We start from the raw sequence: 11,777 nt of genomic DNA, 5'->3' as shown, positions 1-11,777 counted from the left end.
CACAATTGCACCCACGTGGGTGGGTTTCCAGGAGGAATAAATGAAGCACAGGCTGCTGAGTGCAGAGGGATTCAGTGCATGTGGTGGTCTCTCCTTCCCACGAAAGAGAAGCCTCACCTCCCCCTGGCAGCTTCTAGAGGGGATCAGAAAGCCCACGAGAGACACCACCAGCAGAGCTCCGTGATGTGCCTGCTGGGGTGAGCCTGGGGCGTGGAGTGTGCTTGAGCCATGCTTCCTGGGGATGGGGGGGGTGGGGTGGGGGGTGGCGAGCTGTCAGAAATGATGTGGGTTGGAGGCTTTCCCAATACATAGGCTGGGCCCCACCTCAGAGCCTTGGGAGGCAGGAGGGTTTTGAGAAGGTCTTGGGGAATATTTGCAAACCCCTGGCTAGACAGGACCGCCTCTCTTAAAAGATTCCCATGCACACAGCATCAGGAGGCTCACAAAGCTGTTTATTTTCCCACCTATGATACAGGATGGAGGCAGGGTGCAGAAAACCCAGGGACTGCTTTGGCGAAATTCTGGAGCTGCACGCAAACCTAACAGGCTGTGGCTTTACCAGGGGATCTTCTGTTTCCACACAATTTAATTGACCTTTGAAGGGCTCCCGGGGCACTGCAGCGTGCTGCTTCTGGATAGAATTTATCATACCTGCTCTGCTTTGGTAACCGTGTCTTTAGAATTTCGAAATTCTGGAGCTGCACGCAAACCTAACAGGCTGTGGCTTTACCAGGGGATCTTCTGTTTCCACACAATTTAATTGACCTTTGAAGGGCTCCCGGGGCACTGCAGCGTGCTGCTTCTGGATAGAATTTATCATACCTGCTCTGCTTTGGTAACCGTGTCTTTAGAATTTCATATTCAAAACTTGATTGGCAAAAAAAAAAGTACCAAATGTCAAAATTTCATAAAATCAGGGCAAGAACTGGTCTTCTCTTGCCATTTGGACTTAGGTGCCCCTTGAAAAATGTTTTCTCCCCCCACCTTGGTCGTTTAGCAACGCCCAGCCCAGAGACAGGGAAAGGGAGCAAAACTTAACCTTTGAGTTAAAAGAGAAGCAAGGTTTTCAACCAAACAGTTAAGTCATTGGACTCATCATTTAAGCACCAAAAGACAACAGATGGACTTAATTCATCTGGCCCAGCTTAATACATGTCGGCCTAACACTACAAACAAATACATAAAACCGAGATAGGTCTGGGTGGTACAAACAGGGACAGGGCGTCGTCACAGGGCAATGACTTGGCCCGGAGGCACAGACTTGGGTGCGCTGCGAACCGGCCCCTCAGAACCAATACTCAGAGACGAAGATGTGGACGTTGACGACATTCCGGTGCGACACCACACCCCCGACCACGTAGTTCATCTCCAGCTTCAGGACGGCGTGGAACGGGCCCACGATGGGCCGCACCTGGCGCACAACGCCTGGGGAGAGAGCAGAAGTTGTTTGGGGAGTTAGCAGGGACCGAAGCAACGTGGAGACCGGGGACACAATTTCCCTCCAGCAATTTCAGAGCTGCAGGTGCACCCGGACCTCATCAAGTCCCGCCTGAGCCAGGCGCTTGCATCTCCCTCCAAGTGATCACCCCCAGGCTCTGCCACCATCCCTAGGGACGAGTGACAGCGGGCTCACTGCAGCCTGTCCGCCGTGTGCAGCTGGCACCGTGAATGAGTCTGTGCGCGTGGGCTTTGGAGCCCTTGCCTTAGGCTCTGTGCCAGCTCCTTTTCTGTGAGCCTGGTTTCCTCCTCTACCACCGTCTACCTAACCAAAAACTTAAGAGTCTAGATAAAGAGCCTGGCATGGAGCAGATGCCCAGAAGACACCCATCCCCCTCTCTCCTAACCCACTGTGCCCACTTGTGACCCATGGGAAGAAACAAAGCATGTGTGAGCCTCTTCCCCCAGTCTCTCACGTTGAGGACTGTCCCGGGGGCCTGGAAACCCTTTATCCGAGCAGAGAAGTCCCGGTTTCCTATGGGACACACTCCTGGGTCCTTCTTTCTCCACACCTCTTTTTTGAAGGGTGACACCTGAACCCTTGCCCAGTGTTCTTGGTAAGCAAGAGGCAGCTTGAGTCCAGCTTGAGCAGCAGAGATGGGTCAGGGCAATCGGAAGGACAGACGGCACGGGGGAGACAGGTGTCTGTCCGGGGAAGCAGAAGCCTGCCGTGTAAAGCTACTGGGGGGTGGCAGGGGGGTCTGCCTGGACCAGCGTAGGGACCCGGCAAAGGCCATGACGGTGGCCTCCCCAGACGGGGCTCAGAGGGAAGGGCGGGTACGTTCAGCTCAGTCGCAGTGGAGGAGGAACAACCCCAAGTGTCCTGTCCCTGAAAGTTCCATGTCTCCAGGCCGGACCCTGACGTCGCCGCCTGCCCACGCAGGGCACCCAGCATCTCACGGAGAGAACGGCCCTGAGCTCGGGGACCAGACGCTCTCCTCCTGGCTGGACGTGGAGAGCCCACCACCCTCTCAGGGCCTCAGATTCCTCAGCAAGCAGATGATGTCATGTGAGCCTGTGGCTTTGCACTGACTGGTCCCACCCCACCCCACCCCCAGCTCGGTGTCCACCAAGGTGTGAGCCCCAGGGGTGCAGGGCCACCTTCCTGCCGGACAGGCGGGCTCACTGCCTCACTTCTGCATGCGTTCACACATTCCTCAACGGGTACCAGGTGCTGTTCATGGTGGTGCCAAAAACAAACAGAACCCTGGTTTCAAAGTTGGTGGTGGACCTAGGTGAGTGCCATGCTCTGACAGAAGTCCGCACGCTGTCCAGCGGGGGTGAGGATGGAGGTGAGGGAGGCGGGGGAGTCAGCAAAGGCTTCCTGGAGGAAGTAGCTCTCTCCCTGCAGATCCCCGTGCCTGGCACAGAGCAGGCGCCACCCCTACAGCTATTGACATTTAGGAGGGACCCTCTTCCGTCACCCCGGCTCTGATATTAGGACTTTCCCAAAGCTGTGTGCCACAGGAGTATGCTGGAGCAGCTGGTTGCCTGGTTGGGCCATATGACAATTTCCAAGCCCAACATGACGTCACTGAAGGCGGGCTCAAGAACCACCCATCACTGCAGGGCTGTCTGCAAACAACACCCTGGAGCCTGAGAACCAGCCAGGACGCAGATTGTTTGCTGTGTCCAACTGCTGACTGCAGGCTGGTTTGTACAAACAGCCCTGCCGCTGCCTTGGGAAATGTGCACCCAGCGTGGCCCTTCACACCCACGCTGAGATCAGTGAGGGCTCTGGTGGGTCTAAAGGGGCCCAAGGCCTTTTGCACCCGTGGCCGGTTCTCGGTCAAGACCACCAAGTTCATGGTCAGGAAGGGGATTTGGGCAGGCCATCCCCCCCTTTCACTCCCTGGGCTTGTGTTTCAAAGGTGCCCAGCAGTGGGGTGGAATTCCAGGCTATTCTAAGCAAACAAGGGCTCTAACTCTGATGGAAAGATAAGCAGAAGCTTTGGTGGGCTGTCAGCACCCTTTCTCTGCCCCTGCCTGGCGATGACATCCCAGCTCTGTCCTGTCTGAACGCCCACGAACATCGTCAGCTCCCGGCTAAAGACGGGGGCTTGTCACCACCCTTGGTTTGCCCATGGCCCCTGTGGCAAGCACGGCCCCAGACTCTCCTGTCCCTCACCAGCATGACTGTCTCCTCTCCCCGGGCCGGAGACCGCCACTGGCGCCCACCAGCCTCAGTGGCCCGGGTTACCTGCACCCATCCCTGGGGCGGTGCTCAGAGGGGCTCAGGGGGCTTGAAGGAAAGAGGTGAGAGGCTCAGTGAGCCTGAGAGCTAGCTTAGGACAGACAGCAACAAGGTGGAGGGAACAATTCCGCAAGCTATGATCAGACACGTATTTATTTCTATATCTTATCATTATACTGTGTGTGTGTGTGCACGCACGCTAAGTTGCTTCAGTCGTGTCTGACTCTTTGCGACTCTATGGACTGTAGCCCTTTCAATATCATATAATTAATATATGATATATAAATATGTGGGCTTCCCAGGTGGGACAAGCAGTAAGGAACCCACCTGCCAATGCAGGAGACGCAAAAAGACGTGGGTTCAATCCCTGGGTTGGGAAGATGCTCTGGAGGAGGGCATGGCAGCCCACTCCAGGATTCTTGCCTGGAGAATCCCATGGACAGAGGAGCCTGGCGGGCTGCAGTCCATACAGTCGCAAAGAGTCAGACACGACTGAAGTGGCTTAGCACACACGCAGCACACATGCATATAAATTATATATAGTTTAATTATTATAAACAGAAAGTATATATTGTTGTTGTTAGTTGCTCAATCGTGTCTGACTCTTTGCGACCCCATGGACTATAGCCCGCCAGGCTCCTCTGTCCATGGATTCCTCCAGGCAAGAATACTGCAGTGAGTAGCCATTCCCTTCTCCACCAGATCTTCCCGGCCCAGGGATCGAACCTGAATCTCCCGCACTGCAGGCAGATTCTTTACTGTCTAAGCCACAAGGGAAGCCCTTTCAGGACACAAGGTTTGAGTCCAGCTGACCTCAGTCAGCAGCATGATCCCAGGTTGGTTACTGAAATTCTGAGTCCCCACTTCCTCCTCTGTGACAGGGATTAAACAGCCATCTTCAGAGTCAGAAACAAAACCATCACAAGGCCATCTGCTGCTTCCCCCTCAGAAATAAGCACTGCATACCATAAAGCTCCACAGCATTCCAGTATAATATGAATTTCAGTTCAAGTAGGACCGAATTCCTCCATGATTGAAAAATAGAGCAAATGCTGAATATTTTTATTAGATTGCCTTAAACATTGATGAGAAAGGAGAGCTCTGGATGTATAGAAAATATATTTAAATCTCAATATGTACTGTTAGGGCACTTCATGAATGATGCCTAAAGACCAGAATGTGTCACGCTGTTGGCTAAGTGTTCCAACTGTGAACAGCTAAGAGGCCAAACAGACCACTAAGGGAAGCTAAGAGCTGCTTTAGAGAAGAAGGGCGTTGAGAAGGGGAAGAGGGAGCAGAAGGCTGAACTTCAGATGTAGGTCACACTCGGGGCCTGGATTGTCTCAGGATCTTTGCATCTAACAAGAGAACGACCGAGGCGGAAGACACGGGCATCTGCAAGGGTTAAACAAGGCATTTTGGGAGTGACACAGCATGGTGCTCAGGGGGTCAGCCACCCTATCCTTCTCCTGTGACCTGGGGTCCACATCCCAGGCCACACCCACTCTGTGGATCTGACCACTTCTACTTCAGCCTAGCCACACTTCCTGGGGGCTCTGATTTCAGTGAACATGCTCCTTTCATTCCCAGGTTAGTTCAAGCCTGACAACCACCTCCTGGTCCTCACCTTCACTGAACCTAGACTTTCTGCTGATATCACTTCTTTCTTCACAGCTTTCCCACCCATCCATCCACCCACCCATCCAATCACCCATCCATTCATCATTCATCTATACACCCATTCATCCGTCAACCATCCATCCATCCATGCAATAGAGGCCGTTGTGCACAAGGGAAGTTTAGGGAAGACTCTACAGAGGAGCTGACTTCAAACTGGATTTTAAATACTAAGTCAGGGGCTTCCCTGGTGGTCCAGTGTTAGGAATCTGCCTCACAATACTGGAGACGCTGGTTTGATCCCTGGTCGGGACCCCACACGCCACGGAGCAAATGGGCCGCAAACACTGGAGCCCGAGCGCCGGCAGCCTGTGCTCCACAACAAGAGAAGCCACAGCAGCGAGAAGCCCCGCGCAGCCGAAAGATAAATACGTCTAAATAAAAAAGACTGAGCAGGAGCCAGTGAGCTAAGTGAAGTGAAGGTGTCAGCAGCTCAGTCGTGTCCGACTCTTTGCGACCCACGGACTGCAGCCAGTCTCCTCTGTCCGTGGAATCCTCGCCAAGGATACTGGAGAGGGTTGCCATTTCCTTCCCCAGGGGATCTTCCCAACCCAGGGATAGAACTCAGGTATTCCACACTGCAGGCAGATTCTTTATCATCTGAGCCACCAGGGAGGCCCAAGGTAGGTAGGACCTGTGCAAAGGCCCCAAGTGTGAAGGCTTCAGTCAGTTCTGGGAACAGAGTTAATCTTGGGGAAAGACAGACAGAGGAGGCTAAGGAGGTGGTAAAGGGCTTCCTCAGGGACTTCGCACCTTGTCAGGCTCACAGAACTGGGAACCCAGAGCAGTGGTCTCCTGGCTTCCTCACCACCACCGACTCTAGACCGCTGTTCTTTCGGAACCACCACCAACCTTCCGGGGGCAGGGAAACAAGAGGGAACTAGAGAAACCCTTGCTGCCCAAATGTGGCATCACAGACTTTAGAAGCTGAACCTCCACCAGGGGTCCAACCGCATCCGTCACTTGCTCCTACAGATGTGTGGCTGGCATCCGCTCTGCGCCAGGCACTGGGGACCAGCTAGCCCGCCTGTGTCCTCTTTCATGAAGCCCCGCCAGCCTCACTCCACATCACCTGGTACCTGGTCTCCCTCGAGGGAACCTTCACAGTTCACTCCCCCTTCGGACGCAGGGTCTACATCACGTTCATCTCTGTCCACTGTCCCCAGCCCAGGGCCCGGGGCAGGACACAGGGGAGGCACCGTTACAATTATCCAGTGGGATGAAAGCAGAGGGAGAGAGAGAAAAGAGAAGAAGGGGAGGGGGGAGGAAAGAAGGGACCCTACTCCTTGAGGGCCCCTCAAACCTCTGTCTTGAAGGGAAGGGGCCACTGAAGGCTCTGAGCAGGAGCAGCTTTATGCGGAAAGACCATTCCTGCAGCAAAATGCAGGAGAGAGGGAAAGGCTCTTTCCAGCATGCCTGCCTTGTCCATCTTCCCTGCTGGGGTGTTTACCTCCCTAACTTTCAAGAGCCCCAGAAAAAAAAAAAAAAAAGGCCACAATGCCGAGTTCAACTGTGTTAATCTTCCATATCCTCATCTTTGGCATTTCTGCTTCGGGTCCCAGACACTGCTGGTATTCCTCGGCGTGTCTGTGCCTCTGAAAGATATAATTAAGTCTTTTTTTTTTCCTTTGAAAAATGTAGGTCCCCTCAGGCACTTCACCTTCATGTCTCGTCTCTGCTTTGTAAATTGCAGCCGATGTGCCAGGAGCCCGAACACAGAGCCCAAGCGTCCAGCGGGAGACCTCCATCGCCTCCTGGGGGCTGTGGTCTGGATTCCAGGGCCCTGCAGCCATCCCCAGGCTTCTGCCACTTGACTGGGGTCACAACTGATCGTGCCCGCGTTGTCTGAACGGAGGAGGATCATCCGTGAGGGCATCTGCACAAGATACCAGTCTGTGGAGACCTGGAACCACAGCCTGGCTTTCCTCTCCTTCCTCACCGAGCAGCCCTGTGACCTCGTACGAGCCACCGTCTTTCTGAAGTTCAGCCTCCGACTCAGAAGTCCTGCGATTCTAACTGACCAAGTGTAATGGCGTGAACAGGGCTGTCGAAGGGCATCTTAGCAAAAACGATGATCCATCCAGAGACGGCATGGTACCTCATGCCAGTGGAAATGAACTGTGCTTTTCAAAAGACAGAGCTTCAAGTTAAAAAAAAAAAGGCAGAGGGAAGAAAGTCAGCACCAGATGAGAATAAGACGCGGTCGCCACCTGAAATCAGGTTATGGAGACACTGGTTCTTCTCCGTTGTCACGGTCTCCCCACCGCCGTGTGAGGCCAGAGGCCAAGGGCACAGACTTTCTTTTCTGGTCAATCTTTTTAAAATGTAATTAATTAATGTTTCATTGCACTGGGCCTTTGTTGCTGCAAGCAGATTGCTCTAGTTGTGGCGAGCAGGGGCTGCTCTTCATTGCTGCGGCTTCTCTTGCTGCAAAGCGCAAGGTCTGGCTGCGAGGGCTTCAGTAGTTGTGGGCACATAGGCTTAGCTGCCCTGCAGCCTGTGGGGCCTTCCAGGACCAGGACCGTGTCCCCTGCACTGGCAAGCCGACTCTTACCCACTGCGCCACTGGTCACTCTCCTATCTCTGGCTCTTGGAACATAGTAGGTCCTTGGTCCCACTACCGACCTGACACATAGGAGGGCCGGCAATAAGTGAATTGCTAAATGAACGCACGAACTAGAGACCGAGGCACTAAGCACAGTTTATAAAGTGGAAAGTTATTGCCCGGAGAAGCAAAAGCGGCGGGAAGGAATGGATGACAGCCACGGGTCGCTGGGTTTTCAGGTGTGGCCCACGTGCAAGCAGAAAGGCGACAGGTTGGAACCAGGCTTCCCTGTCTGGCTCTGCGGCCGCCACAGAGCCACGAGCCAGGGGGAGGTGACGAGTTGGCCTGGTCGGACAAGGCTGGAGAACCCTGGAGCTCAGAGGAGACCCACGTGGTTTCACCAAACACTAACACAGTGGGCGACGGGGAAAAAAGCAAACCATCACCCGGATCTCAGGACATTTTCCTCGACAGGGATAACTCCAGGCCAGGGTGAGCAGCACAGACCGAAGGCAAAGAGGAAAACGCAAGAACAGGAAGAAGTACGGTCCGTACGTCTAATGCCCAAGGCTATAGTGGAGATGGGCCAGGAAGGAGGTCCACAGCGGCGGAGGAGATGGGAACAGACGGGCCCCGTGTCCACTGTTCCTTCCCGTGCTCCCCACACTCCTCAGGGGGGAGGACCGTCGCCTCCCTCCCACTGGGGAGAAGCTCGGGGCTCTGGGGGCTGATGTCCCAGATCACAGGGCTCTCAGGGCACAGCGCCGCCCAGACGGGACAGACCCTGAGCTTAGTTCTCTCCACCCGACCGCACCTGCCCTGACGTGGTGTGCAGGAAACTTCCAGAATGTACTGCCCTTGGCTGAGTCATCCGTACAGGCCAAAAACGGCAGAGAGGAACTACAGGGCAATCATATCGGTCATGGGCAGGGAAGGAATGGAGCTCTCCAATCCCTGTCTTCTGTTCTTCTTGCCTGAAAAACACCCAGTAAGAGCTTGGAAGGTGGAGGACAGGGGTCTCGGTCGCAGATTTAAAGTCTGCCTCAGCAGAACCATCCTCCCGACTTCTTGGCTCTCATAAACACACTTCCTCCCAGGTCTCTCACGACCAAACCAGAGGGTCTGCATGGGGCAGCAGCAGGGAACCAGAGTCAACGCCCCCGGGGCCCGCCTCTCCCTTGGGTAGAAAGAGGAAAAGAAACGTCAGCTTTGCACAAAGGCTTCCAGGCTCCTTCCTGGACGCAGGAACCGGCATTTCCAGGGCACATGGTGGGTATGAAGACACCCCCGTCCGCCATCTCCTCCCCCGACATCTCAGCCACATGCGCTGGGGCCTCACGGTTCCAGGAGGAGCAACGGGGGCTCTGGGGGTGAAATGAGTTCTGAACCAGAAACAGCAAGCCTGCCCATAAGGCCAGACCCTGGGCCACTGCCCTTCGGCCAAGCCGCCCGGCCTCGCCAGTGGGAGAGATGGCCTGGGTGGTTTTCCGGAAGGGCTTTGCCATCTGATGCACCTGCTTTTACAGGTTGGCGCAGGATGCGGCAGGGGTGGGAAGTGCGAGAATCCCCCCCTCTTTCTCTGTGAGTCCTCCCGCCTGGATCAGCTCCCACCCACCTACCTGCTGGGGACCCTTCCCCATTGCTAGACCCAAACTCATCAGCCCCCTTGCATGTCTCCAGGTGCCCCTAGATGAGAAATCTCAGGGCTGGGACAGACCTCAAAGAGGAGGACTCTGCCTGGTTCAAGGTCACACAGGACGGTCGTGGCAGCAGAAACCCCACATCCAGCCCCACCAGGCTGCGTGCAAGCCTCAGTCATGCCCCCTGAGCCTGGAAGCCCCTCCGAGCCTCAAGTGTCCTCACCTGGAGAATGGGGCCATCTCCCACAGGGATAAGTGACACAGCTGTTGTTCAATCGCTCAGTCGTGTCCGACTCTGTGCAACCCCATGAACTGCAGCCCGCCAGACTCCTCTGTCCATGGGGATTCTCCAGGCAAGAATACTGGAATGGGTTGCCATACCCTCCTCCAGGGGATCTTCCCTACCCACGGATTGAACCCTGTCTCCTGCATTGGCAGGGGGATTCTTGACTACTGAGCCGTCTGGGAAACCCAAGTAACACAGGACGTGTGGCCTACGTGCTGGGAGTGTTCAGCACACAGCAGTGCCCTTGCTGTTGAGACGACTGTGACCATCGAGGACCCGACACGCGGAGTTCTCAGCCATAAGCACAGATCGAACGATCCACCTGGGAACACCCGACTCTGAGGCTGCGGGAAGTGCTCTTGGTGACAGTGGCTGATGGTGAGTGTCTGGGTCCTCTGTGTAGTTACAGTTGTCAGGTGAGGCTGTCGGAAGATCCGTGTCATCATCAGACTCTTTTTTTCCCCCCTAATTTCACACAAGATGCCTCTGCTGCTGTTTGGCTAAAAACATTTCATTTTCTTAAAAAAAAAAAAAAAAGAAGAATTTATGAACGCGCCGGTGATCTCAAAGGCTTTTCAGAAGGTGCATAACAGCAGCGGTAAGAGCATCACAAATCATTCTGGATGCAGCCGATCCGCAGGAGAACTCGGGAGACGCTGAGAGGCCACTCTGGGCTCATTTAACCCCCTGGTGACTCTGTATGTGAGCAGGCAAGTGTGATCCTGCAGCCTGCTGGGCACCGGACCTGGGGAACCTCCTAGTGGGCATGCTGTGTGTGCACACGTGCGTGTGCATGCAAGGGTGTGCAAGAAAGAAAGAAAAATAGGGTGACGGGGGCGGTATGGCACAAATGAACCCCTTGTAGGCTCTTGCCTCCAGAAATTTACAACCGGTGGAAGAGGAAGTCAAGCAAAAAACACAATGGGGACTTCCCTGGTGGTCCAGTGGCTAAGATTCTGTGCTCCCAACGCAGGAGGCCCAGGTTCGATCCCTGGTCAGGGAGCTAGATCCCACATGCTCACTAGTGCTCACATGATGCAACTAAGACCCAGTGCAGCCAAATAAATAAATATTTAAAAAAAAAAACTCACAACGTCGTGACCACACACCCTCCCCACTGGCACCTCATTTCTCCGCTCGCACGCACAGCAGACCTTCTGGAAGGAGTCCCCCAGTGGCGCCTCCAGGGCCCCTACCCTGGTGTGTCTCCCCTCGACCCCACTCCACTGAGAATGGCCTGGTCAAGGTCGCCATCAGCTGGGGCAATCCTGAATCCAGTGGCGAATCCTCTGTCCTCATCTGACCAGAGTCACCATCATTGACACAGCGCATGCCCCTCCTCCTGGGAAGGCCTCCTCCCCCGGGCTGGCCTCCGCTCATCTCTCCGACCTCTGAGCACAAGAGGCCACAGTGCTCCGACCTCCTCTCTCTATCTACACTCAGTTCCTCCGTGAGCGTGTCTGGTCTCGGGGCTCCAGCTGCCATCCACCCATGATCGCCTCCCAGACTCACTCTACCCCTGTGAGGCCCACAGTCTTAATGCCAAAGGGCGCGTGCAGCCTCCCCAGTGCTGCCGTGTCAGTTTTCCCCAGCTCACCTGCTGACAACCCCAGTCTGCTTGCTCTTTAGGTCAAGACACGCAGTCATCTTTGTCTCACACCCAACTCGTCAGCAAAACCTGGCACTACCCCCTGATGTATCCGGAATCTGTCTGCTGCCCACCCTTCCTGCCGGGGCCACACTATCACCTCCAGCCTGCACAGGTTTTTGGAAAGGTTTTGCATGAAAGTGAAAGTCACTCAGTCATGTCTGACTCTTTGCGACCCCATGGACTATACAGTCCATGGACTTTTCCAGGCCAGAATACTGGAAGGGTAGCCTTTCCCTTTTCCAGGGGATCTTCCCAACCCAGGGATCAAACACAGGTTTCCTGCATTG

General features: G+C 54.9%; 1 protein-coding gene and 1 non-coding gene across 2 annotated transcripts in view; one reads left to right on the top strand and one right to left on the bottom strand.

The window, feature by feature from the left end:
* Window positions 1-438: 438 nt before the first annotated feature.
* Window positions 439-11,777, bottom strand: part of FBLN1 (fibulin 1) — an 82,163-nt gene continuing 70,824 nt past the window's right edge. Inside the window, exon 17 of the mRNA XM_052639832.1 lies at window positions 439-1,425. Within this exon, the coding sequence (XP_052495792.1) occupies window positions 1,286-1,425 (140 nt within the window). The 3' untranslated portion in view covers window positions 439-1,285. The remainder of the gene's footprint in view (window positions 1,426-11,777) is intronic.
* TRNAG-CCC (transfer RNA glycine (anticodon CCC)) lies at window positions 10,770-10,842 on the top strand. The gene has a single exon. It is a non-coding gene; the product is annotated as a tRNA-Gly (tRNA).

The sequence above is a fragment of the Budorcas taxicolor genome, chromosome 5, assembly GCF_023091745.1.
Source record: "Budorcas taxicolor isolate Tak-1 chromosome 5, Takin1.1, whole genome shotgun sequence".
NCBI lineage: Eukaryota > Metazoa > Chordata > Mammalia > Artiodactyla > Bovidae > Budorcas > Budorcas taxicolor.
Note: the sequence above shows the minus strand (reverse complement) of the source record. Positions and strands in the feature narration are given on the sequence as shown.